The 27,605-nt window shown below is 53.0% G+C and overlaps 1 protein-coding gene across 4 annotated transcripts; it reads left to right on the top strand.

Moving 5' to 3' along the window:
• FGFR1OP (FGFR1 oncogene partner) lies at positions 102 to 27,605 on the top strand. Of its 4 annotated transcripts, XR_002342214.1 has the most exons (14): positions 102 to 276; positions 930 to 983; positions 3,347 to 3,401; positions 3,878 to 3,966; positions 4,406 to 4,543; positions 7,320 to 7,400; positions 9,748 to 9,807; positions 15,778 to 16,001; positions 17,699 to 17,811; positions 19,318 to 19,386; positions 22,234 to 22,273; positions 23,256 to 23,352; positions 24,928 to 26,931; positions 27,011 to 27,605. XR_002342214.1 is itself a non-coding variant. In XM_005654342.3 (13 exons), the coding sequence occupies exons 1-13, from the start codon at positions 175 to 177 to the stop codon at positions 25,000 to 25,002; spliced, it is 1,197 nt and encodes a 398-aa protein (XP_005654399.1). In that variant the 5' UTR covers positions 102 to 174; the 3' UTR covers positions 25,003 to 27,605. The 4 variants fall into 4 exon arrangements, 3 of the variants coding, with proteins under 3 accessions (XP_005654399.1, XP_005654400.1, XP_001926945.2); XM_005654342.3 differs by having other exon boundaries at positions 24,928 to 27,605; XM_001926910.5 differs by lacking the exon at positions 9,748 to 9,807 and having other exon boundaries at positions 104 to 276; positions 24,928 to 27,605.

Genomic DNA, 27,605 nt, shown 5'->3' with positions numbered 1-27,605 from the left:
TGAAGATCCCGCCCCCGAGGCCCCGCCCACCTGGCGGCGTCCCGAGGCCCCGCCCCGACGGGGGCGGGCCGCGCGCCAGCGTCGGGGGCGTGGTCTCGGCTGCGTGCCTACGCGCCGTGCGGGCTGCGGCGTCGGCCGTTGGCGCGGCTTGGGCGGTTGTCTTGGAGAAGCAAGATGGCGGCGACGGCGGCCGCGGTGGTGGCGGAGGAGGACACCGAGCTGCGGGACCTGCTGGTGCAGACGCTGGAGAACAGCGGGGTCCTGAACCGCATCAAGGTAGGGCGGGAGACCGGGGCCCGGAGGAGGGGAGGCCGGCCGCGCTTGCGGGCCGCGGGGCCTTTGTGGACGGCGAGCATCACAAAGGGGCGCGGGGCGCGTCGGCAGTACCGCCGGGGCTGAGGTCCGAGCCCGCGGGCTCCCTCGGAGCGGTCCACGCGGGGTCAAGGGTCACTCCCGGGGAGCCTCACGGCCCGGCCAGCCTTAGTCGGAGGAGGCCGACCCCGGCGTCCAGTCCCCGGCTGCCCCCACCCCGTCCCCACACGGCGTCCGGGGGTCCAGTCCCCGGCTGCCCCCCGCCCCCGGCGTCCGGGGGTCCAACGCCGCATGCTCCCTGGCTCTTCCCCGCCTTTGGTCTCAGCTGTCGGGCGGCGAGCGTCTCCACCTGTAAATGGACTTACAGAGCGTAAACCAGAGAGGTGGGTGCTGAGAGACACCCCAGGGCAGGATGGGGGACTTGGGAACCACAGGTCCCTTTCTTCACGGCGTCTCAGGACGCTTTCCGACGTGTCTGTGCACCTGCCGACTAAGCACTATCAACCTGCCCCTTTTCGTTTTGAGTTTTGAAATTGCCGCGTGTGCGCTTCTTGTTATGAAAATTGCCTTGATAATTTTTGTTCCTTTCCTCACCGCACCTCCCTCCCTTTTCAAAGGCCGAACTCCGAGCTGCTGTGTTTTTAGCACTAGAGGAGCAGGAAAAAGTAGAGGTATGAAATCGACAAATCGTAATGACTGTGTTCCTTTATGGTTAATTTCTTTTTCTTTTTTTTTTTTTTTTTTGTCTTTTTTGTTGTTGTTGTTGTTGTTGTTGTTGTTGCTATTTCTTGGGCCGCTCCCTCGGCATATGGAGGTTCCCAGGCCAGGGGTTGAATCGGAGCTGTAGCCACCGGCCTACGCCAGAGCCACAGCAACGCGGGATCCGAGCCACGTCTGCAACCTACACCACAGCTCAGGGCAACGCCGGATCGTTAACCCACTGAGCAAGGGCAGGGACCTAACCCTCAACCTCGTGGTTCCTCGTCGGATTCGTTAACCACTGCGCCACGACGGGAACTCCTATGGTTAATTTCTAATTGCCCAAAAACCATTCTAAATGTTGTGTATAGTGGGGCATAGCCAAGGATGATTTTGAACTTTAGTGTTGGGAGAGAGTCAAGATTATTCTCTCTTCGTGTATATTTTAGAGTTTGGGGGTAAAGAAAGTTAAGGCCGGTGCTAAATTTCATAGGTCCCTCTCCGCTGGGGACATCTGAAACACAGGTTAAAGCAGGAAGAAAAGGTTTCATTGTCAACAAGTTTACCGCAGGATCGGTCAGAACCTTTAACCTGCCCATATGCCTGCGAATCCCCACCAGGTGGAGGGGGTAGGAGGCAGCTTTCCCCCAGGTTATCTGGCCCCTGAGTTATTTTATTTTACTTATTTATTTATTTTTGTCTTTTTGCCTTTTCTAGGGCTGCTCCCGCTGCATATGGAGGTTCCCAGGCTAGGGGTCTAATCGGAGCTGTAGCTGCCGGCCTACGCCAGAGCCACAGCAACGCAGGATCCTTAACCCACTGAGGGAGGCCAGGGATTGAACCCGAAACCACATGGTTCCTAGTCAGATTCGTTAACCACTGTGCCACGACGGGAACTCCCTGAGTTATTTTAAAATCATGTCATTTTGGAAGTTCTCTTGTGGTGAAGTGGGCTCAGGATCCAGCATTGTCACCGCAGTGGCTCAGGTCACTGCCTTGGCGTGGGTTTTATCCTTGGCCTGGGAACTTCCACATGCCTCAGGCACTGCCTCCTCCCCTCAAAATCTTGTAGTCTTTTCTTGGGTCACAGGTCCAGTCACTTCTCTGTTTACAGGTGTATTTAGTGTTTCTCTCTGTGGCAGGTCTACCACTGTCTGAGTAAAACCCCCGGCCTGTTGGCAACTGCGTGGTCAAGGCCTCGCTTTCCCCTGACAGCTCAGTGTCTTCTCCTCACTTTGGACTCCGGTTCCCCTTTACCTTCCTGAAGGCCTTCAGTTCTTGCCTCTTCTGTCTTTGTCCTCGCTGAGCTGCCCTTGTTCTTAGCTGATCTGGACCCCGTGGTCCGGGTCTCAGGGGCCCTCACTGCCTTGCCCTTCGCCATGCTTGGTCTGAGGACAGTCTCAGGGGTCCCTGCGCTCAGCAGATGAGCTCCCTCCCCGTCTGGAGCGGCTGAGGCCCCCCCGGGGGGGGGTGCTTCCCACCCCGGGAGGCCCTGGGCCTTCCCACCGGCCTCCCGCCTCAGCCGCTTCCTGCCCTCTGACGGACGCACCTGTGACGGACGCACCTGTCTGTCCCTCCCGAGGAAGATGGAAGCAGCAGGTGTGAACCCTTCCCGCAGGCTGTCCCTCCCCTCGGAGGAAGCGCCCCTGCACCCGGCTCCTCTCCTCCTCCTCCCTTCCTGCGCAGGAGGCCTCCCTCTCTCTGGGCTTGGCCTCCGGAGTGCTCCTGTCATGCCTCTGCCACCGCCTGTGACCCGGGCCTCCCCTTTTTGCCGGCTCTGCTCTTGGGCCTGGAAACAAGTTAACTGCTCGCTCCAGGAGGAAGCTGGTTCCGACTCCAGTTCGGCTTTTGGTGCCTTTCTCGCTTTTTCCCTCATGGGCTCCTCTGGAGAGAGTGTCTGCCTTGTGTTCCAGGCACCAGGCGCCCTCTAATTCATTGACATCTTTTTTTTTTTTTTTTCTTTTTAGGGCCACACCTGCAGCATGTGGAAGTTCCCAGGCTAGGGGTCAAGTTGGCACCGCAGCTGCCAGCTGCGCCTCGGGGATGCTCCTCGGCTTGTTTCCGCTGTGCCACTGACTCTGTGACTCCTATGCCTCAGTGGTGTCTTTTGCTGCTGCCGGGAAGACGCGCCTGATGGAGTGTATCTTCATCCTGTCCTGCCTCAGGCCTCAGCACAAAATAGTTCCTGTCGTAATCAGTAGTTGCAGGGTGGGTTTAACCATAGGGGTAGTGTTTTACCTAATATCTTCACCAGAAAATTAAACTTTAATGTACATTTTATAGTGGTTTTTAGGATAAACATATAACGCTTACAGCGTTTCATTTTTTTTAACAGAACAAAACTCCTTTAGTCAATGAGAGCCTGAAAAAGTTTTTAAATACAAAAGACGGTAAGATGTTTGTTGTTATTTTTGTCTGTCTCTGAATTTTCAAATCTTGCCTCCATTTGGGAGAAATCAGGCATTCCAGATTGCCTTTCGAAGTCTGCGATGCTTTCAGGTTCTTATATTAAGTCGTATTTTATTGTACAACTGTTGAGTCGCCATTGCGTATCAGTGTTACTGGAAATTGTTGGTTAAAGCCAATTTTACTGTGAAACTGATGTTATTATAAAGAGCGAAACCCTAGTTCATTTAGGAAATGTCAGATTGTCGTACTAACACTTCCAGACTGATGATCCTAATGAGAGAATCAGGAGACTGAAATTTTCATTACTTAATTGTATTATTCAAAGAGAAGAAATGTGTGATTTTAAGCGTTGAGAAGCTTCTCTTCTCCTTTTGCTTTGGTTATTTTCCGTCCCACTGTCAGCGAGGAGGCCTCGGGGCCTCAAGACCCCCTCCCACCTCCCTTCTCCTCTTTGCAGGCCGGCTGGTGGCTAGTCTCGTGGCGGAATTTCTTCAGTTTTTTAACCTTGACTTTACCTTGGCTGTTTTTCAACCTGAAACCAGCACGGTAAGAATGATGCCTTTTCCATCTCTCTTTGAAACCGTCTTTGATGCAGATGAGTCCATTGTAAGCGGAACAGTGACAAAATTTGATAACTTAGAGTGTCTTTCATAAAGATTATTTTTACAGTCGATTATCTGTTTCTCAAAACCTGCCTGTGCTGTCCGACAGCTGGCACCAGTGTCCCTGCTTCAGGGGGCTTGACACAGGTGTCGTCGTCGCGTTCACCTGTTCTGACGTTAGTCGACTTGCGCTGCAGACTTTGAATGCAGGGACTCGTCGAGAAAACATGCACTTTTTAAAGATAGACGTTTCCTTGCCGGGAATGCGGGCCTCTTTGGGTTTAGAGATGTCTTTAAGTTCGGGAGAGATTTTTCTTTGATCTGTGAAAATAATGTTGCTGTATTTTGTGCACTGACCCTCTCCCATCTTACCTCTTTCACAGTTTCAGGGTCTGGAAGGTCGAGAGAACATAGCCCGGGATTTAGGTATTATTGAAGCAGAAGGTACTGTGGGTGGACCCTTGTTGTTAGAGGTGATCAGACGCTGTCAGCAGAAAGAAAAAGGGCCAAGCAGCGGGGAGGTAAGTTCAGCCCTTTGCTACCTCTCTGCTCCTCAGTCGTTGCCTCTCTAGGGTGGCCGTGCAGGTCAGTGTGCACGTTCGAGCTGGTTTAAATAAGGAGAGGCTGTTCCTTAAAGACAGAACAGAACATACCCAGAGATTGTATAAATACACATTTTGATGAAAATTGGAGATGTGGTAGCCCTGAGTTGGCTGCTGCACCTGTTCTGGGGACTGACCCTCAGAGTGTGGGGGTCAGAGGCTGGGCTGCGAGGAACCAGCCCCAGCTCCTCCACTAGCCAGCCTTGGCCTTGGCCTCCATGCTGCCCGTCCCAGGTCCTCCTGTAGAGCGGGGGTGGTGGCTTCCCGTGGGTGTCGTGAGGCTTACACACCTGAGTCAGTGCTTGTGAAATGCTGGGAACACTCAGTTGTTGGTCTTTATTTTTATTTCTATTTTTAAGCCTAAAAGGCCTGAATTACAGACTCGTTAACAATTTTTTGAATTTAAAAACTTTTTAAAAACTAGGCTTAAAACTATAAGCTGTTGATTTTGCATAGATTCTAAACATTTTCATACTTGAATTTTTGTTTTCAGGGCTGCAACCACAGTGTGTGGAAGTTCCCAGGCTAGGGGTCGAATCAGAACTACAACTGCCGACCTGCACCACAGCCACATTCATGCCAGATCTGAGCCGTTTCTGCAGTGTACACTGCTTCTCACAGCAGTGCTGGATCCTGTACCCACCGAGTGAGGCCAGGGATCAAACCTGCATCCTCATGGATGCTAGTCCGGTTCGTTACTGCTGAGCCACGACAGGAACTCCATACGTTGGTTTTTTGATTAGCCTTTGTCTGTCTTATTCTCATCCCTTCTGTTTGGAAGTTTTGCTAACGAGATGAGTGGTCTGATTTTTATGTACAAAGATTAGCTTTACATTAAAGATACTGTTTGACAGATGTAGCAGCATCACGACTCTCCCAGAGCCCTGGTTACCTGTGTGCTTTTAGACAGGTTGACAGGTGGGAAGGTGGCACGTGACGGGCTGCCGTCTCTGCTTGGACTCTCCTGTCCGGGTGCATGTTCTGTCCGCATCTTTGAAAATCATTAAAGCGTGAGCAAGTGCCTGTGGCATCTAAGGCAGACCAAGGTGATTCTTGCGGTGGGAAGACGGGAGCAGGTCAGGTGTCCTGGGAGAGCTGCGCGCTCTTCATGACCTGCTCACGCGGGGACACGGACCTCTGAATGGTGGGTGACCACTGCAGAGGAAATAGTGCGTGATGCAGGATTAGTCCCACACCGTTGATGAGACGTAGCTTTCAGCTGAAAGGGGCAGTGGTTGGTTCCGGGTTGCCGTTGTGTGAGCTCCATCTGAATGTGAGTGGGGGAGGCACCAGCAGGGCCTGGAGGACGCGGGCGTGGAGGCCGTGGGTCCTCCTCTCCGTCCCAGCGTCCCTAAGGATGCCAAACCGTTACGCTGGCCGTGTCACCTTACGCCTGGCTGGTTTTCCTCTCGTGATATCTGGGTGTCTTATATGTACACACACATGAACAAGTAGGTTCATGTTTAAAATAGAGGGTTCGCAGGTGTCCAGTTTGGCCCTTCTGTTATTTGTTAGCATTGACCACTTTGAGGAGAAATGTGATTTATAGTGAAATAAAAAATTAGAGGTGTCATCGGCTCGATAAGAAAACTGGCTGTGGATCCGTCCACTGAGGTCAGGCAGGGAAGCTTTCAGCAGAAGCGCTTTGTAAACCCCTTAAACCCAGGTTGCTGCGCCCACGTCTTTTCAGTCTCTGCCGTCACGATTGCTGAGTTAATTTTTAAAGTCAGCGCTTTGTCTGCTCGTCTTCTCTTTAAAATTGCAGGGAGGTTCCTCAGCTTTAAGATTCTGCACGACACGGCACCAACCTCTCTTTCTAGCCTTCGCCTCTCTTTGAATTGTGGAGCCTTCCTGTGTCAGAATGAGCTTACCCTTGAAAGTGGCCTTTGCTTGCTTGCGTTCTCCTTTTTTTTTTTTAGGGCTACACCCAAGGCACATGGAAGTTCCCAGGCTAGGGGTCGAATCCAAGCTACAGCCTCCAGCCTACAGCACAGCCACAGCAACGCCGGATCCCCAACACACTCTGTGAGGCCAGGGATTGAACCTGCGTCTCCGTGGATACTAGTCGGATTCGTTTCCGTTGTGCCACATCGGGAACTCCCTCTCCTTTTTGTCATCTCTTCTCCACCTGAAATGGGACATTGTGTCCCCTGTCCAGCTGTGCAGTGTCACCATCCGTGTTCTCTGGCCTCTGACTGCAGGGGCGTTTTCTCTTGGTCCCCCACCCCTCCTGGCAGCCCTTGGAGTTGAGCCCCTCAGCCCGCTTGGTTGGAAGAGGTAGCTGCTGTGACGAGAGAGGTGCTGGTTGCTTTTTTTTTTTTTTTTTTTTGGAGACAAAACGAAGTGGGGAGCGAGTCCAGCCAGCGAGGTGGGAAGAGGAGCTCTCTGAGACGCAGAGGCCCCGTTGGCGTTGGCGTTGGCGTGGAGGGTCGGGGGAGGAGGGAGCGGGTTAGTCCTGGAAAGGAACCTGGGGCCCAGGCAGATGCGCCCGAGCGGAGTGACGTACTCAGCAGGTACTTAGCATCGGACGTCTGTTTGCTTTGTGGTTTTGCTAAAATTTGAGGAACATCTAATGAAAATATTTATAGGAGGAAATAAAGTAGTGGTTTTAAATGCTCACATTCTTTTGAGGTGGGTTTAGTGTGTTCGTGCTTTATTTTTAACTGTGTTTTAATTTGAACTGTAACCATTTCAGGGGGCTTTCCACCTGTCTGATGTGCATTCTCCACCGAAGTCCCCAGAGGGGAAGGCAGGTGCACACACCCCTCACAGCAAGGTGAGTCGGCCGCGAGGCCTCGGGCTTTGCTCTCTCCCGCGTTGTCACCTGTCGTGTTGTGGGAAGTGCTCCTCTTCCTTCGGTGACGTGTCCGGGTGAATCGCTTCTTTTGCTCGGTTGCTAGCGCTTTGAGTTTGTGTCATGGAAGGAGATAGGCCGTTACCAGCCTCGGCGGAGATGTGGACTCATTTGGTCCTTTGAACTTTTTGTCCTTCAATGAACAAGTCTACTCACTCTTCACTTGTAACTTCCTATAACCTGAGAGTATCAGACTCCAGGACAGAGAATTGTTGTGTTGAATGTTGTAGACAGGTGCCTAGATTTAGCACGATTTTTTATACAGTGAGCTCTTTTGAGTATTTATAAGAAAATCTGTTCTCTGGTTCTGTGTGTGTGTGTGTGTGTGTGTGTGTGTGTGTGTGTGGTTAAAGTTAAGGCCTGATTTCAGGGATTTGGCCTAAAAATTGAGTGAACACTTGCGTTGAAAACCAAGGCTCTACCTGCAGGAATGGGTAGGACGGTGACGGTCAGGCAGGGTGTCCCCTCCTGCGCCTGGTTGAGACGCACCGCGACGGAACCAGCCTGCGCGGAAGGGCGGCCTCGGTCCGGTTGTGTTGCCTGCCTCCCTGACTTCGCCCCGAGCAGCGCTGGGGAGTCCGCCCCAGAGTGGCTCCCGCCACTGGGGTCCTCCCAGATGCGTGTCGTGTCCCTTACCCAGGTGGGGCCTGTTCTGCTAGGGCCCCCTCGCGTTCGGGTGCCTGGGCCTGAGCCCAGTGACAGGTTCCTGTGGTTGGTTGCTGGTTGTTTGGTTGCTCCTTTTCATGTTTTAAATGGAGAAGCCAGAGGAGTGCTGTGCTTTATTTCTGGGCAGGGAAAGAGCCCATCCTGCTGTTGGAAGTTGTTTCTTTTCCCTGAGATCTTCTCAGCCTTTCCTAAGAAGGTTGGTCTGTCTGTGAAGGATTTTGCCCTGTGATGCTCCTTGGAGGCTGGAGCTGCTGTGCAGAGAGAATGAGGTTGTGAGTGAATCTGAGATGCCCTGCAGAGTCAGTACCAGGTGTCAGCTTTGCCTGCTGTGAGGATGCCTGGCTTTAGAGAGATTGGGGTTACTGCATATTCAGGAATGCCCTAGCCGTGCCTGTAGCACTAGGTAGTTGGAAGTTCTCTTATTAGCAAATTACTATTTTTGCTCTTTAGGGCCGCACCCTCGGCACATGGAAGTCCCGGGGCTAGGGGTTTAATTGGAGCTACAGCTGCCGGCCCACACCACAGCCACAGCCATGTAGGATCCAAGCCACACCTGGGACCTACGCCACAGCTCAGAGCAACGCCAGATCCCTGACCCACTGAGCGAAGCCAGGGATCGAGCCCGCATCCTCATGGATACTGGTCGGGTTCTTTTCCACTGAATTCATGGCAGGGACTCCCTTAGCAAACTATTTTTAAAACAAACTAGCTGTGCTAATTTTCCACATATTGTGTATCTTCACAGTGAAATATTAATGTTTGTTTTACGTGTTCCTCTTCTGTTTACATAAAAAAAGTTTCAGTTCTACCATGAGAGTCTTCAGTTTTAAGTCAGGAAATGTTGCTGTAAATACGGGGAAGGACGGGGACTTTTCAGGTGGATTTGTCTCCAGGCGCCCAAGGCTCGGGCCCCCTTCCGGTGGCTTTCAGCACAGCCCGGGCTCTGAGCCAGCGTCACAGGCCTGCGGGCGCAGTGGGCACTTCCTGACAGCAAGGCTCATCTCGGGCTGGGGTGGAATCTGTTTTAAGATAAGGCATTCTTGGAGTTCCCTTGCGGATCAGTGGGTTAAGGATCTGGTGGTGTCACCGCTGTGGTTCGGGTCACTGCTGTGGTGTGGGTTCGCTTCCCGGCCCCAGAGTTTCTGCCTGCCGCAGGCACAGCTAAAACAAAAAGGAAAAAGATACGGTGGGCTTCTGGCAATGAAAACAATTCCCCTGTGGTCCCACAGGGTCTGGCGTTGGCATTCCAGCACCTGCCCCGTCCTTTTCCTGCCAGCTTTCTCCTCTCTCCGAGGCCTTTGCGTAGGCACCTCATCAGTCGGCAGAGCACTCGGGGTTCTGGGGAGCCCTTAGAAGCCCGCTGTGTCCCTCCCGAGGGAGGGACGCTGAAGCCAGGGCCCTTCCTGAAGGAGCCGCTGGGAGCTCAGGGCGGTGCCCTCCGGCGGCCGCTGGAGGGCGCTGGAGGGCGCGGCCGCGGTCTCTGCCTTTACCCACAACCCATTCCTAAGACGCTCTGAGAGGACTGTTTCTTAGCTTGATATGCATTCGTTTGTTTGTAAAGATTTCTGTGTTTGGTAAAATGTCATTTTATTCTCATGCTCAGATACCAAGGTATAAAGGACAAGGTAAGAAGAAGACAAGCGGGCGGAAGTCTGGCGCCAAGGTAACTCGCGGGGCCGCCGCCGCCGCCTCTCCCGGCCGCCGGGCCCGGGCCCAGGCGCGCTGTTCTCGGGGAGGGTCGCTGTCTTGTGTCGACGGTCAGAATGTGCCAGAGTCAGGCAGACACGCAGGAAGCAGGGATTTGATTGCAGTTCTTACCCGGGTGCGTTAAAGCCAGGCACTCGGTCTTACCCTGAGGACTCCCCGGCTTGTGGCAGCAGCAGAAAAAGTTGAAAGTGCTGTGTTTGCCCTTGAACGTCCGTATTCTCACATCACGACCTCGATCTGAGGGCCAGCACGTTAGACGCCTCTGGGGTGAGTTCCGATAGGTGAATCGAAGGGCGGCCCCGCTGCCTTCTGGAGACTCTGTGTCCAGCAGCTCATCGGCCGGGGCGCGTTTGTGAGCCTTGGCCTCGCGCGGGCCCCCAGCGGGCTCAGGGGATGCGCTGGAGGGGAGCCGGCCGCAGGGTCGCCGCCTGCCTGTGCCTTCCTCCCCAGAAGATCGCAGAATCTGACTGCGCCGGGAGATGAGCTGCTCAGGACCCTGAAGCGTCAGAGCTCTCAGAAGCCTTAGAAATCATCAAGACAGTTCTCACGCTTCCTTGGAGTAAGATCGAGTTCTTCAGCATTCAGTGCTTGTTGAGCCTTGGCTTATGTGTAGATTTTTTCAAGTAAGTTGCGGACCTCCAGAATTAAAGGGTTTTGAAAAATCCTATTTGCTGAGTTAGTAGGCTGTAGATTGGTGGTTTCATGGGAAACTCCTGGTCTTAGCTCATGCTATTCTGTATGCACTGCTACATGAGAAGATGTTTTAAGAGGTATTCCAGTGTGGGGGGACAGTCACAGAGTGAAAGCTTCGTGTTAAGTGCTGGGGGCAAGACACATTTAACATGGGGCCTCACTTAGCAGGTTGTGGTCCAATTGGAGAGGTGAGACGTACCTTAAAAATAATTAAGAATATCAACTGGCATGTTTTTTTAATCAATACTTTTAACCAGTTTCTTGGACTTTTTAAAAAGTATATTTCATAGTATTAACATTTTAAAATCTTGTCAGTGTCGTGAGTTTTAAAGAAGTTAGAACGTTTGGAAGAAGTCGATGCGTAGAACAAAAGTTCCACAAAACACCTTTCACTCTTTGTGCCCGAGCCAGCCTTGGGGGCCCAGCCTCTCGGTGGGCTGGGCCTCGTGTGCCCTGAAGAGTCTGCACAGGCCTGATTCTGGGGTGCGGGCTCTGAGTCTGGCCCCTTTTATTTATTGCTGAATTCAGTGTGGTTCATTCTGAGCCACGGTTGTGACCTGTGCTGCAGTTGTGGCAGTATCGGATTCTTTAACTCACGGAGCTGGGCCCGGGATCCAACCCGCACCTCAGCAACCTGAGCTGCTGTAGTCAGATTCTTAACCCACTGCGCCACAGCAGGAAGTCCACTTCAAGTGACGTCTTAATAAATGACAGCTTCTTAGGGCCGCACCCTTGGCATGTGGAGATTCCCAGGCCAGGGGTCACATCGGCGCTACAGCTGCCGGCCTAGGCCACAGCCACAGCCACGAGGGATCCAGGCTGCACCTGCGACCTACACCACAGCTCATGGCAATGCCGGATCCTTAACCCACTGAGCAAAGCCAGGGATCGAACCCGCATTCTCATGGATCGTGATTGGGTTCATTAACTGCTGAGGCACGAAGGGAGCTCCAGTAAATGACATTTCTTAATTTGCTCCTATTCTCGGAGTCTGGGAAAGCCTCGCTTTATGTTGGTGAGGGAATGGTGGCGGTTACATGGTGTGTATGTTTGGGAGGGTGTGTTGCTGCTTCGTTTGTGGTCCCCCGAGGATTTTCTAACTACAGAAACCATCCCCCAAAGAAGAGTCTTATCTTAGGGTTTTCTAGATAGACCAAGCATTATCATTCGAGGACCCCCCCCAGTGAGTGGGTATGTGGGGTGAACACGGTGCCCCGCTTGTGCCTGGCCAGCTGCTCCAGCTCACAGTGGACCCTGTGAGCTGCTGGCTGGAGAGCGTGAGAGCACAGCAGCTGGATGGGGTGGTCTTTAGGCCCATCGTGCTGCCACAGGGGTTCCCAGGGCATCTGGAGCGATCGCAGGGCATTTATACAGTGTGGGATAGAGTTTCTCTAGAAAAACTGAGCTTTTAGCAGGAAGGGCTATGTGTTTTGTGGTTTTCAAATTCCAGTGTTCACTTTCTAGGTAAGTAAATTAAACCTTTAAATACATGTGTGTATTACAATGGTAGTAAAATGACTGCTCAGAATAATTCATTCATAAGTCGTGGGTCAAAACCGGCCTTTGGCAGAGTGGGGGAGGGGAGCCGGGCCGAGGCCTGGGCAGGAGGAGAACTCACACTGCAGATACGGTTGAGCACTTTTGCAAACGGGGATCTTTCTTTGCCTTTGATGATTCTCTGTTATGAACAGTGCAGATGAAGCCTTTAGTTTAGAAAAAAACAAAATTATATTTTCCGAGTTTTTAAGACATTCTAATAATTTTGGTTTTGAGCTAGGAAAATTAGTTATTAGCTAATTTTGTTACTCTAAAAATTATTGAAATCTTGGACATGTAAGTATTCTAGTAGAAAATTAAATGTGCGCTAAAACTTTCTTAAAATTTTGCTGTAATTTTCCAAAAAGTTTATTAGTTTTGAGGTCCCTCCGTGGGAATTAACTGACAGCTGTAGTGAGAAGGCAAGGATTTGTTAGGTTTTAGTTCTTGATTATAAATGCCTCTTAGTTCTTAGGGCTGCTCTAACAAAGCCCCACAGGTTTGGTGGCTCAGAATAGCAACCATTGCTCATCTCACGATGGCGCTGGAGGCTGGAGGCTGAGGTCGAGGCGTCACAGGGTCGGTTCCTTCCGAGTTTGAGGGAGCAGCTGTGCAGGCCCCTCCCGGCTTCCCGTGGCTCCCGGCAGCCCTAGGCCCTGCGGGGCTTGAGACCATCCGGCTGCCGTCACTCCCTGGCTTCTCCCTGCGCTTCTGGCCTCTCTCACAAGGACACGCACTGAGGGAGGGGCCTGCCCGACTCCACTCTGACCCCGTCCTGACTGGTTCCATCGGTCGCCAGCCTGTTTGTACGTAGGAGCTTGTCATGGGCAGTTTAACCCATGACAAGCTCCAGGGCCTCTGAGGTTCTCTAGGGAGTGAATTCTTTTTTTTTTTTTTTGTCTTTTTTGCTATTTCTTTGGGCCGCTCCCGCGGCATATGGAGGTTCCCAGGCTAGGGGTCGAATCAGAGCTGTAGCCACCGGCCTACGCCAGAGCCACAGCAACGCGGGATCCGAGCCGCGTCTGCAACCTACACCACAGCTCATGGCAATGCCAGATCCCCAACCCACTGAGCAAGGGCAGGGACCGAACCCGCAACCTCATGGTTCCTAGTCGGATTCGTTAACCACTGCGCCACGACGGGAACTCCAAGGGAGTGAATTCTAAGGTGTTACCGTAGACTCTAGTTTGAACAGTTCTTAATCTTGGCGATTTAGATTCACCCTGAATCCTCGTCTGGTCACATCTGGGTGATAGACTCAAGTAGCTGAAGTTTGTGTGTAGAAGATGTGTCTTAAGCCAGATAAAAGTTGGGTTTTGTTTTGTTGTGTTTTGTTTTTTTTGCTTTTTAGGGCCGCACCCGTGGCATATGGAAGTTCCCAGGCTAGGGGTCCAATCAGAGCTGCAGCCGCTGGTCTACACCACAGCCACAGCAACGCCAGAGCTGAGCCGCATCTGCGACCTACACCACAGCTCACGGCACTGCTGGATCCTTAACCCACTGAGCGAGGCCGAGGATCAAACCCGCAACCTCATGGTTCCTCGTCTGGATTCGTTTCCACTGCGCCACGACAGGAACTCCCCAGATAAAAGTTGTTTAAGCAGATCCCAGGGTCTTTAACATACATGTTGAGCGGATTTGTCATCACTCAAAAGCTTTGGACTTCTCCCTGAAAATCGCTCTTCAAAGTTTTGCAGTACTTTCGTTTTTATCTATAGAATGTTTTGATAAATGTTTCTGTTCTGTTTTTTTTTTTTTTTTTTTAAATAGTAAAAATTATTTGGAGTTAAGTTTAGTGAATTCATTAGTAACCTTTGGGTAACGGTCTCTTTGGTTAAAAAAAAAAAAAAAATGAGCCATACTTAGTAAAGTAATGACATGTTCCTATGTGGCTTAGAAACTGATGTCGAGAACACTTCCAAAGCTGATTGGGTGTTTTTAAGAGTTAAATTTTACTCTGTAGGTAATTAGCTATAATTTTATTTATTTATTTATTTGCCCCCTCCCCCCCCCTTTTTTTCTGCTTTTTAGGGCCACATCCAGGGCATATGGAGGTTCCCAGGCTAGGGGTTGAATTGGATCTGCAGGTGCTGGCCTACACCACAGCCACAGCAATGCTCACTCCTTACCCCACTGAGCGAGGCCAGGGATCGAACCTGCATCCTCATGGATGCCAGTCAGATTGTTTTCTGCTGAGCCACGACAGGAACTCCAGCCTTTTTTTGGAGGGGGTGGGGGGAGCCTTGCCGGTGGCAAGTGGAAGCTCCTGGGTCAGGGATGGAACCCGAGCCGATGCTGTGACAACACTGGCTCCTTAACCCACTGCACCACCAGGGAGCTCCCAGAGCATCAGCCTTTGGAGCTAATTTCTGTACTCCACCTTTGATACCAGACCCCTAACTCCCTGGGGACCTTGGCAAGTGACTGAGACGGGTCCATGTCTCCTTTTCTATTTCTGCAGAGAAGACCACCTTCCCACACGCCATAGGGTTATTTTGAGGATTAAAATGAGGTAACACACGGAAGCGTTTAAAATCTTTGTGTGAATGGCAGCTGCCTTTATTATTGCCATCGTGATGTTTTGGTTTTGTCATTATTTTTATTGTTGTTGCCATAGACTTGTCTGAAAGCAAAAAAAAGCAAAAAAAAATCTGACCAAGGCTAGGATAAAATTAGGTTGTGACGATTAGGGCTACTGAAAGCGAGAAAACACGGTGTGCGGTTTATATTTTATGCTAATATTGCCAGGTCAATAGGACAGGAGTGGAGAAGGCTGGAGAATTTTTATACGTTGATTTAAGATGTATAGAAGGTTTCTATGCATCTCCACGGGCCTGTAAAGGCGGCGGGTTGGGGAGCCACTCTGAGCCCCTGAATTAAGACTAATGCTTTAACCAGCACGTCTGTGCCATGGAAGTGTGAATGGGAAAGGCGGCGTCTTTCCCCTTGATGTCCACTGTACTGGCGCTTGGTGGAAACTGCCGGTTTTGCCGACAACGGCTTTAATCCTTGGTTCATTCGTGTGAACTCATCTTCCTTCCCTCCTGCATGAGTCAGGCTCTCTGCTTACGAGGTGCAAACGTATTGAGATAATTTGTGAGGCAGTGACAGACATATATATACATACATACGTGTATATATGGTTTTTTTTTTTTTTTTTTTTTTTTTTTTTTTTGTCTTTTTAGGGCTGCACTCACGCATATGGAGGTTCCCAGGCTCAGGGTCCAATCAGAACTGCAGCCACCGGCCTCCACCACAGCCGCAGCAACGGGGATCCGAGCCATGCCTGCGAGCTGCACCACAGCTCATGGCAACGTCAGATCCTTAACCCGCTGAGCGAGGCCAGGGGTTGAACCTGTGTCCTCATAGACACTAGTCAGGTTCATACCTGCTGCGCCACGACGGGAACTCCGTCTCTTTCGGAGGGCGGGGAGAGTTGCTCATGAACGGGGTGGTTAGGAAAGGCGCCGCCACGAGGGGGGAGAGCAGGATCCTTGAGAGGCCTCCCTCCGTTTCCCCTCCCGAAGCAGCCGGGTGGACTGGTAGGTCGGGGTCACCCCCCCCCGGCGCAGGTGCAGGACCCCACGCGCGCGTGTACACACAGATTTGTGTGCGTTTACATGACTTTTTTATGTAAATTCTTTTATGCAAGTTTTGTTTCACCAAGGAGCACCTTCCCTGTCTGTCTCTCTCGAAGGCCAGCAGTGATGCTAGTCAGAGCGACGCCAGTATGTCGTCCTCGGAGCCGAAGAGCAGGGGGAGTCTTCCCTTACTGGCGGCCGAAAGTAAAGTTGGATCTTTGTTAAGCACCCAGAGTCTGGAGGGTAGAGACGGAGCTGGGCTTGGTCCAGGGGAGGAGGACGTGGAGGGAGATTCGTTCTTCGATGACCCCATTCCTAAACCAGAAAAGACGTACGGGTGGTGAGTAAACCGTTTTTGGCTTATCAGGCTAGAGGCTTAAACATGGAATTTCTAAATGTTTTATTTTACATTTAAGAAATAACGAGCTGCCAGTGGTTCTGTAATTATTGAATTCGTAAGTCTGATTTTGTGTCATTCAAAGCCTTTTATGTTGGAAAACAATTCTAGGCTTTGGAAAAGCTGGCTATTAATGATTTCAGCAGGTGGGTGTTTACCAGTGCCCGCCATGTGCCCAGCTTGGTGTCCAGTGCAGCAGTGATAAAACAGGCAGCATCTCGGCCTCTGGAAGCTCACATCTGGGCAGTGGTGTGTAAGAATCACCCGTGCTGTGTCGGGCAGGTGGAGAATGGGGGGCGCAGGGCCGGCGGCGGCGGCGGCGGCGGCGGCGGTGGTGGTGGAGCTGACAAGGGCGAGAGTGAGCCAGGCCGGTCGCTGGGCCTCTGGAGCCGGCACAGAGGACACGGTGCTGGCAGAGCGGCCCACCAGGTCAGGGCGCTGTAGCATGGCTGTGGCTTCACTCTGAGCAGCGGAGTGACTGGATCCAAAGTGCACTGTGACGGCTTCACCTGGCCGCTGGTCCCTGGGCAGAAGCTGTTAGGATTGTGCAGGTGACAGGCTGGCGGCAGCGGTGAGAAGTCGGCGGATGGAGCTGGAGGGTGGCGACGAAGGGGCTTTTGCTGAAACGCGTGAGAGAAGTGATGTCAGGGTGGCCCTGGTTCCCAGGCTGGGCAAGCACCTGTTCCCGAGGTGCAGCCTGGGCAGGGCAAGGCCGGGTGGCACAGGGGCCGAGTGACAGTCCCAAACTCCTGCTCCCCTGGCCAAGCGGGGAGGCCTGTCCGTGGGAAGGGGGTTGTTTTCAGGTGTGAGTCTGGGGGCCGGGGAGTGGTCTGGGCTGAGAGGAACTTTAGGGGTCAGCAGTCATAGCTAAAGTCGCTGCCCGGGAGCCTGGAAGAGGTCACCAGGGAGGGGACACTGCATCGGGCAGGACCTGGAGACCCGTGCTTGGAGGAGGGGGCCGGAGCGAGCGGCTGGGTGAAGTTCTGCTGGAAACCCGCCTTGGGTTTTTGCCCTGTGGGCCCTTGAGTCAGATGGCGGGGCGCTGGTGCAGGGATGCGGGGTTCACGGAGGATGAGAGGAGGGTGCTAGTGACCAGACCTTCTGGTGAGGTTGTCGAGTGGGGTGCAGACGGATGGGAGGTGGCTGGAGGGCGGCTGTGGGGCTGGGAAGCGTTACACATGGGGAAGATAAGTGTGTGTGTGTGTGTGTGTATGTGTGTGTGTGTGTGTGTTGCGCAAACCCGGCTTTCCAGAGGGAGAGTGAAGCAAGTAGGAGAGGGGAAGGAATTCCTGGAGGGCCGGGTGGCGTCGGGCCCGCCGGCGGGGCTGAGGGCGCGCTAGGAAGGCCGGCTCGCCTGGGTCTCTGGGCCGTGGAAGGAGCTTCCGACAGCACCATGGACAGTGCAGCTGACGAGAGGGGCAGCCAGCGTGCTGGAGAGCGGGGGTGCCCTGCAGCATGACTTGGCAGGGACGCTTAGCCTGCGTGGCCTGGCAGGTGTGCTCCTGCCAGGTGCGGAGTCTGTGAAAGGCGAATTCTGTTTCCCAGCCACCCTCTTGGTACCTGGGAGGTCTGTTCAGGCCGCTCCTGTTTCAGAGGCAGATGTCGGAATCGCGTTTGACTGTGCGCTTGTTTCTTGGTAGGAGAAGTGAGCCTGGGAAGCAGGTAGGAAGCCTCGCCTCGCTCTCTGACGCGCCCCCTCTAAAAAGCGGACTCAGCCCCCTCGCTGGCGCGCCCTCGCTGAAGGGCTCCGAAGGTGAGTGTCCCCGGGCCCCTGGCCTCGCCCACCGAGGACGGGGACTTTGAACGCCGAGGAGGCTGTGTTTTTCTTTCATCAGCTAAGTAGGGTGTGATCCGTGTTTATTTTCTCGGAAAAATACATGTAAAATCACAAAAATAGCCAGTAATTTTACTACTCCGTGATCTTTTCTCTTAACATTTTATTTTAAAAATTTCTTTTGGGAGTTCCTGTCGTGGCACAGCAGAAACGAATCTAACTAGGAACGGTGAGGTCGCAGGTTTGATCCCTGGCCTCGCACAGTGGGTTAAGGATCTGGCGTTGCCATGGGCGGTGGTGTAGGTCACACAGGTGGCTCGGATCCTGCGCTGCTGTGGCTCTGGTGTAGGCCGGTGGCCGCAGCTCCGATTAGACCCCTAGCCTGGGAACCTCCACATGCCTCGGGTGCGGCCCTAAAAAGACAGACAAAAGAAAAAAACATTTCTTTTGAATATAGCCATATTCTCTTTGTAGTTTTGTGCTCTGCTTTTCCTATGTCATGAAAATACTTTTTAGCTGTTTTATATAACAGATAAATTATAATTTTTAAACCATTTTTCTTTTGTTGGACGTTTAGAGTGACTTCTATAGGATATAAGTTCAATTAATTTTTAAAGCTGTGTTCGTAGATTCTGTAGAGACACAGTAGTTATTCTAGGAGCGTTGAACCCGTTCTGCCCTCGGGCCTGGACCAGATGTCTTTTTATAGGAAGCAGCGACAGGGTAGCTAGACACGGAGTAGCCCTGCTGCCGCACACAGATGGCGACACGCCCAGGGGCACGTGACCGCACGGACAGGCTCGGTGTCCCGAGTCCTGGTAACCCTGGGGCTGATCTGGCAGAGCGTCCAGAGCATCTGCCTGCCTCTCTGAGGGGATCTTCGCTGGGAAACTGCAGTGGGATTTTGCAGAATCTCGTACCACTTCCCGACCTGGCATGACCTGCTGCCACCGCGGAGCAGGTGGTCTGTACACTGGTCGTGCGTCTGCTCACACGGCCCACGCCAGCGTCGCCGCCATCAGTGAAGGGGTCCAGAGGGTCACGACCACGTCCCTGTCAACACTGACTGGGGAATAATGATCGCGAGAGGGCGCCGAGGAAGGGAAACCAGTGAGGAGCTGAGCTTGGTGTACCCGCTCAAAAGAGGAGTGACACTGAGAAGAACTAACTGGGGTCCAAGCGTTTGTACCCAGTGGCGCTTTTCACTGAAGGCTGATATCTGATAGTTGGGTGAAAAATTACTTTGGTGGGCAGGTGCCAGTATAGACATGGGGCTGAAAAAGGGATGAGTGTGGCGGGGAGGCAGGGCCTTGCGCTGCGTGGTGTAAGTGTGTGCAGCGTGTCACCGTCACCGCTGGCCGTTTCCTCTGGGTTTTCAGTTACTGTGTCTCACAGAGGAACTCTGCTGAAAAAGAGTTGGCATGGTTTAAAGACTGTTAGGTTCTAAAAGTCGGTTTAATGTGAATATTTTTTTCCTGTTCACAGGTAAAAGGGGAAACACAATTTTGAAAGATCTTAAATTGGTCGGTGATAAAATGGGATCGCTCGGATTAGGTAACTCAATTTCCCGTTTAAGTGTTCATTGCTTTAAGGTGATTCACTTTTTCAGAATATAAACTTAAGTGTCAGCCACCCCCTGCGAGCACTTGAGAACAGCTCCATGGAGGGTCTGTGGTTGGGGTCGCTGTGCACACGGGTGGAGGCAGCAGTGGCCACTGTGGATCCTGTCCTCTCGGCTTTAAACCTGGTAGGAAGATGGGTGTTGAACAGGTGCCTTACAGGTTCGAGGAGTCTGCACTGTTGTGGAAACTGGTAGTAGGTTGACTTAACCCAGCATCCAGGCTCGGGATGCCTCTCCCAGGAGGTGGCGAGGGCGCTGCCGGGATGTGAGAGCCTGTGGTGGAGACAGAGCAACGCGGGCAGAGGCCGAGGCACCTGTCTGGGTGCCAGCAGCGTGGGGTCTGACGGGGGAGGGGGGCGCCTAGCAAGACCTGTGGGGGTGGGGTGAGCTCTGCCCTCCCGCCTGCGGGAGGAGGAGCCTCCGAGTGCAGGTCGCGTGGCTCTCGGGAGCCTGACCCGGCAGCGGAGAACCCAGCGCCCTGCCTCACTGTCGGTCACTTGGGTGTCGTGTAAATAGAGTTGCGGTGGAAACAGAAACTGGAGGTCCCAAAGACACGTTTCTCAGAGCCTTAGAGCACAGTTCAGTTGGGGAGACACAAATACCAGCCAGAGGCTGGCATGTTCACAGACGGGCACGTGTGGCGTGTTTAAAGCGTCCGCAAATTGTGTCTGAAAAGGGACCAAGGAGGTATTTTAGGCTTTGGGGGCCACGTGTGGTCTCCCCCGAGTCACCGTAGTGTTTTTACAGTCGCTGAGACACGTGGAAGCCATTCTCGGCTCCCAGGCTGTACAGAAGCGGGCTGGGGGCCAGATTTGGCCTGTGGGCCAGGCTTACACGTGTTACCAGGAAGTCAGAATCTCATGCCATGTTCCAGCTCGTTGCTCAGTGAGGATCTTTGTCTTTGAACTGGCCCGAAAGCTGGGGAGGGTGGGGGGATCGGTCACTTGTCCCTGATCCAGACGCAGCCCGGCTGTCCCTCCGAGCTCGATGTGCGCTCAGCCAGCCTGGAGTCAGGGCCGCCGGGCCTGGCTGCGGAGGCTGCGTCCCCTTTGGGAGCTGCCAGTCGCCCCTGCTGGGCTCTCTCGTGACGCTTGCAGCCCGGCCGCCTCTGGGGTGTGATCGGAAGGTTGCTGCCCCTCCTCGTCTCCGGGCTGCTGTCGCAGGCTCGGGTTCTCCCCTGCACCGGCCGCCCTGCGGCTCTGAGGCCGGACACGCTGTTGAGCAGCGGAGGAAGGTGATCTGAAGCTTGGCGCCGCTCCTGCTCCTTGTCGGGGGCTCCTGGCTAGTCGAGCAGCGGTGGGCTGCGGCGGTAGCGGGCCTCACTCTGATTTGCTCTCCTCCCCACCTGCGGAGTCCACCTGTCCGTCTGTCTGATCCGTGGGACCCCTGCCCTCCCCTGCCCCCCGCCCTCTGCGCGGGCCTCGCGGTGGCCTCCGTCCCTCCTCCTCGCCGTCCCTGGGCGCCCGTCTTCCTGCAGGGCTTGGCAGTCTCTCTGGAAGATGGGAATCAGGTGTCCGTGTCCCTGTTCGGCCACTCCTGCCCCTGCCCCTTTAGGCTCAGGTCCTGATCACGACCTGCCAGGCCCTCTGCTCTCCACTCCTGCTCCATCCTGCGCCCAGATTTGTAGCCCTGCTTCCCCACCGCTTTTCAAACCACCACACTGTCCCCCTCTCAGGGCACATGCTCATTCTTGGAACACACTTTTCCCAATGACACGCACATCTGGTGCCTTCTCTGGGCTTCAGCCTAGCTGTCACCTGAGTGCGTTCTTCCCGGCCACTCCAGCAGCGTCTGGCTGGCTCAGCTGCTGGTCTTCCCGCTGGAGGTGACCACGGGAAGTCGGGTCCTCGAGACGAGCCACGCCGCTTGCCTTGCTGCCACACCTCGGGGGACAGGTGGCCATTCACCCTGACAGCACATCAGCCATAGGCTTTGGTCTGCCTGTCTGTCTGTCTGGCCCCGGAGGACTCGGGGCACCCCCCCCCCCGCCGGTCTGTGCTCTCCCCGGTGGACGCACGGCCTTCCTGGTGTCCTCCACGCGCCCGCCCGGCACAGCTGACCGTCAAGATGGGCCTCTCGGCCTTGGCCGTGGGGCCGGCGACCCTGTTTCCGCAGCTGCTCCCCGGGAAAGGTGCAGGCGTGCGCTCGGTGGGAGCCGTGGACGGTCCCTCCCCTGTGCCGCTGCCTTTTGTGAAGCTCTGTGTCGCGTGTTCCCGTGTCTCAGCCCTTAGGCCGTCCCGGTTCACGGGACGCACGTGAACCAGCCAAGGGAGGACCCCGGGCCCCGTCCAGGCTCTGGAGCGATGGGACCCGGTTCTGTCGGAGTGGAGTCGCGCACGTTTGCTGTGCCCTGTCGCCTCTGCACACGTCGTGATCATTTAAAAATTTTATAACTATGCTGAGTTGAAAAGCCTCATTTCAAAAAAGATAACCGTAGGGGCTTGAGGGTAACTTGCCTTGGCCGTATCCCAGTATGTCAAATACTTGCTCTGAATGTCAGACGGTGCTACCCACCGTCCGTCCGCACGCAGTTTGGTGAGCTCTGGAGGCTGAGAAGAGGCTGAGTAGTAACTGCGCGATAGGACATTTTGTTTCTTAGGAAGTCTGTTTTCATTTGCTTTCACAGTATATGCGGTGAAAGTGTAATTTCTGATCTGAGATTTTTTAATGATGTGATATGATTCAGGAATGTGGTTTGAAGGAAAGTGTGTGTAATTGTCAGTAGATCGTGAGGTTTATTTATAGAAATATGACGCATGTATCTTTCTAAAACTTCTCAGGGGCTGGAGAAGAAGATGACTATGCTGATGATTTTAATAGGTAAGAAAAGTGGCGGAGAAGACGCATTTACATTTTAATTTCCAAGCAGCAAAATGTGGCAAAGTTACGTTGCTGATTTTACTTGAATGTCTTTGATTCTCCTGTTCATGCTGATTGAAAGTACGTGAAAAAAGTTAATCCGAAGCACATTGGACTTTGAAGCCCGTTTCTGATTATCCATTAGAACGAGGACACTCTTACTCTGTTCCGGGAACGTGATAAAAAAAAACCGAGTCCCAGTGTGGAATTGACTCTGAAGCCCGCCGAAACAGTGAGGCCGCTGCATTGTCGGCTCTTGTCCTCCCCCAAGGGTCTCCGTGTTAGGAGGTGTCTGTTCCAGCAGTTGCCCTCGCACACGGTTTTTCTGATTCAGATGACACTGCGTAATATTTTGTTTCGGGTAACTGTATGTGTAAAGGAAATACGGTCTATGACTTGGCTGATGATTAATATGGAAGTCCTATTTGTTGTAGCTATGATTAGAAATTTTAAATTAGAGTCTGAGAATTTTATATAATTGGCAGTTTTTCCTCCAGTTTGGATTTTTCTCTGGCCGAGCCCACCGCGTGTGGAAGTTCCCAGGCCGGGAGTCGTCCCCGCACCATCGCGGCCGCTGGAGCCACAGCGGGACAACGCCGCATCCTTGGCAAGCTGCGCCTCACAAGAACTCCTAGAATTTTATTTTAATTTTAGCATATTGTACAGCGCTTTGAGAGGTGACACTTTAAAGATGCGGGGTTGCTTCTTGCGCGCCATCGTGACCCTAGTCGCGTGCTGAACCTTAGTGTCTCCTCGGTCGGGTCGCCGGAGCTGCGCTGCTGCTCCTGCTGTTACTGTAAGGTCTCGTGAGATGAGATGTGTGTAATTAATGCTGTGCAGCATTTTATTTCAAGAGTTCAGATAATTACCTAACAGACAGAGGAATGGTGGTTACTAAAGGAATGTTTATAGTCAGCAGTCTTCTTTTTTCCCCCTGACTTAGTACCAGCCATCGCTCAGAAAAAAGCGAGCTGAGTATTGGTGAGGAGATTGAAGAAGACCTCTCTGTGGAGATAGACGAAGTCAATACCAGTGATAAGGTACGACCTGCACCCCGCAGGGCCGCGGGGTGCTTTCCACGGGGTGCCATGGGGTGCTTGTTGCCTTGAGCTGCTGGGCAGCTTCCCTCGTTTGTGCTAAGCGGGAGAAAACAGTTGAAAATGGGGCGCAGGTGATGACAGAGTTTCCTGGTCCAGAGCCGGAAGGAGGTCTGTGACGGGCGTGTGAGGTGGTTTTCAGTCGCCTGCTCTGCCAGCTGAGTGCTCATGAAACGCCTGGGTACTGTTGCCGGGGCATCAGCTGCTGTGGGTTGGGGGCCACCGCAGTCAGGCCTGCAGTCAGAGTCCAGCGCCCCGCGTGTGCCCTGCAGGCAGGGTCCTGCTGAGGCACAGCGGTGTAGGAGGTTGGCGCGTGGACGCAGGGGTGAGCCCCGGGCGGGCGTGCAGTCAGGAGTCCTTTGTGGAATCCAGAGGCGGCCTCTTTGTTGGCAGGGAGCGGAACACTTAGAGCAGGTCAGCGTGAGACACCAGTGGCATCTGGGAGGAGGTGGGGGGTGGTCTGCCTTCAGGCGTGGGTCTCCATAGCCTGGAGGTGCACCTGCTTTCCAGGGTGAGGAGGGTCCCCTGTGCTGGCGACCGTCCGGGATTAATGTCCAGGATGGGGAGAAGGCCTTCGAGAGGCAGCATTTTATAACGCCTGGGCCTGCGGGCTGCTGCACGGTGGGTTTACGTTTTTTTTTTTTTTTTTTGGTCTTTTTGCCATTTCTTGGGCCGCACCTGTGGCATATGGAGGTTCCCAGGCTAGGGGTCGAATCGGAGCTGTAGCTGCCGGCCTCCACCACAGCCACAGCAACTCAGGATCCGAGCCGCGTCTGCGACCTACACCACAGCTCACGGCGACGCCGGATCCTTAACCCACTGAGCAAGGGCAGGGATCAAACCCGCAACCTCATGGTTCCTAGTCAGATTCGTTAACCCCCACACCACAACGGGAACTCCCATGGTGGGTTCACGTTTGTAAGTGGAGGTGAGCTTTGACCTTTGAGCTGCAGTTTCTTATTCTGAGATGGAGGTGTGACTGCCTCCCTCAGGGGTGGTTTTGAAGGTGAAGTGACAGTATGTAAAGTACCTTCTCTGATTCCTGACACCACACCGAGTGGTGTAATTTGTCTCTCTCTCGCCTTTCCACCTTCTGTCATCCGTACGAGGCCTAAAGCTGTTGCTTAAAGTTGCCGAAAGCGGAGTTCCCTTGTGGCACAGCGGGTTAGGTATCCAGCTCCAGCACTGCCACTGCAGAAGCTCCGGTTTCCACTTGGCGTGGGTTTGATCCCTGGCCCCAGAATTTCCACAGGCTGCAGATGTGGCCAGTAAAAGAAAAAGTTACCAGAGTAACTGCAGAAGGATTCTTTTAATCATCCGCTTTCTTGTCAGATGTCTTGTTTATGTGCAGTTGGACTGGTGGCTCAGCTTTTGGTCTCATCACTGACTGCAGAGCGGACAGGACTTGTGATGGGGAAGCAGTCGGTAGACGCTTAAGCCCCGCAGAGCGTGTTAGACCTTAGTCGGCGCTGCCCTTGCCTCTGACTCGGATTCTCTTCCTTGTTTTCAACAATCCAGCTTGATGACCTGACGCAGGACCTGACTGTGTCCCAGCTCAGTGACGTCGCGGACTACCTGGAAGACGTTGCTTAGGCGCCACGGAAGGAAGTGTTGCCATCGGCCAAGGACAGAGGGGACCCCGACCAGTTCCTTTTTTTGTCCCAGACCATCACTCTGCTGGGACGTCTGCTCCCCGTTGGTGCCTTGTGTTTCAAAAGACTACAGCTATTTTTAAAAAGTAACTTTTCATTTTACTAAACAAAATACTTCCTATTTGAGCCCACACGTGGAAGATTCCATACTCTTGATTTGGCCTAGTACACGTTTCTCTGTGGAGGTTGATTTTCTAGGCTCAGATTTCCTACAAGGCGCGAGCCCGTGAAAACGGCAGTGTTGCCGCGTACGGAAGGCACGGGTGCAGCCGAGGCCGCCCGCGGGTGTGCCTTGGTGCCAGCCGCCGGTCGGAGCGCTGGCAGTAGCTGGTCCTGCTGGCGGTTGCCAGGCGGCCTGGGAACGGTAGGCCCGAAGCCCATCGCTCTAAGTTACATGTGATAGGTCGACTTTCTTTCTCTTTCCTTCCATTGGGAAGGCTTGTTAGACCGTTCAGGTTTCATTAACATATCTTGTGTGCTCCGCAGTTTCGCTTGTTTTGAAGAAATCCAGAGATGGTTGTGACTTTTGAGTCATGGAATTGTCCCTGACAGCCTTTGTGGTCCCTGCCCTGTGTCCCTAGAAGAAGCTTTACTCACAGTTTTCTCGTCAGTATAGTTATAATTTATTATTTGTAAAGATGCCTTGAAACATATGAACTACCAAATGCATCTGAAACCATTAAGCAATGCCTTTATTTCAGGTCTGTAAGTTGGTTATGTCAACATCCACACTGGACGGTGCGGTAGTACTGGCCTGAGACCTCATCCGCCTTGAGGAGCCTTGCGCACGGTCCATAGTTTCATTGCAGCCCTTTCAGGTGGAGCCAGTGGTAGGTGTTCAGGCGGACTTGTTTACATTCTGTCCATCGTGCTGCTCTTGCGGGAGGTTGCTGATACTAGTGACTCTGACGTGTTCGCCGTTAGAAGTGACACCTGCATGTTCAATTGGTGTAAGTCAAGCTGTGATACATTCGGTACTTTCAAATTTCAATTAAAGCTCTTTCTTAAAAGTCGCCTTTATTAATAAAGGGAGCAAACCGGGCCTGACTCGCTGGTCTCAGTAAGTGAAGAGTTTGTGGTTTGTATAATGCCCGTTTTTCGTTTCGTATTAATCTAAACATTGCAAACGTATTTACTGGCTCTAATGTGGAACGGGAAGTGATGACGCGAGGATTCAGGTTCCGTGACTTTAGCCTGAGCCACGAGCGCCAGGAGGAAGCAGGGCGCCATTCGGGCCAGGACAGCCTGGGAGCTGCTCCGTCGCCCCGGCCTCCACTGCAGGTTGTGACCTCGGTCAGGTCAGGCTGTTCCTGTGTCACGTGAGTACGAAGCGCGGCTGCAAGTCCCCAGCGAGCTTGTTAGAAGTGCATTTCCTCAGACGTCATCTCTGCAAAGACTCCCTTTCTGTGCAGGTCATAGGTCTGTGGTGGAATCTGCATCAAAGGTGTGATTTGGTCTTTGTATTATTTGGTGGGAGCTGGATTTCAGGAGCGTGATGGGAAATCCTTTCAGTGGAATGATTGTCAGAGGTGGCGTTTTAATTTCGTGGAAAGCTTTTGACGAGTAGCATCGGATAGTATTTTTCTTTCACCCATAGAATCCGACCTTTGGACAGTGTCTGGGAGGACGGGTGGAGAGTGCAAGTAGGAGATGCCTCTGGCAGCAGCTCTCCTGTTTTGTGGCTGCACCCGAGTCCTACAGAAGTTCCCAGGCAGGGGAGCTGCAGCTGCCACCTAGCCACTGCAGAGATGGTGCCTTATCCTCAGCCCACTGCGCCACAGCGGGAGCTCCTGTCAGTGCTGCTGCTGATCACATCGTTTGAATGATGTAAAATGCAGCTGACAACGCTGTTTCTACATGTGTTCCTTGAGTAAGTAGGTTTTCAGTGTGATTGGTGTTTTCTTTCTGTTAAGAAATACATACTGAATTTTTTTTTTTTTGCTTTTTAGTGTTGCTCCCGTGGCATTTGGAGGTTCCCAGGCTAGGGGTTGAATTGTAGTTGTAGCTGCTGGCCTGCGGCACAGCCACAGCAACACCAGATCTGAGCCACATCTGCAACCTACACCATAGCTCATGGCAACGCTGGATCCTTAACCCACTGAGTGAGGCTGGGGATCGAACTGCATCCTCATGGATGCTAGTCAGGTTTGTTCACCACTGAGCCACGACAGAAACTCCAAGGGGTCGAATCTCAAATCAGAGCTGTAGCTGCCAGCCTACACTACAGTCACAGACGACGCGAGATCCGAGCCCCGTCTGTGACCTACACCACAGCTCATGGCAGCACTGAGCTGTGACCCACTGAGCGAGGCCAGGGACCAAACCCGAGTCCTCGGCATCCTCACGGACACTAGTCCGGTTCATTTCTATTGCACCACAACAGGAACTCCCAAGAAATACGTATTGGAATATCAACCCAGGATATAACCTTTTTATGCCAAGACTTGTGTCTTACATTGGAGTTTTTGAAAATGTCTGTCATATGTTGATGAAAGTCTTGTTTTATTGATGATGAGTAAAGTGAATAAAAGCTCACGCCTTTTA

This window comes from Sus scrofa, chromosome 1 (assembly GCF_000003025.6).
Source record: "Sus scrofa isolate TJ Tabasco breed Duroc chromosome 1, Sscrofa11.1, whole genome shotgun sequence".
Taxonomy (NCBI): Eukaryota; Metazoa; Chordata; class Mammalia; order Artiodactyla; family Suidae; genus Sus; species Sus scrofa.
Note: the sequence above shows the minus strand (reverse complement) of the source record. Positions and strands in the feature narration are given on the sequence as shown.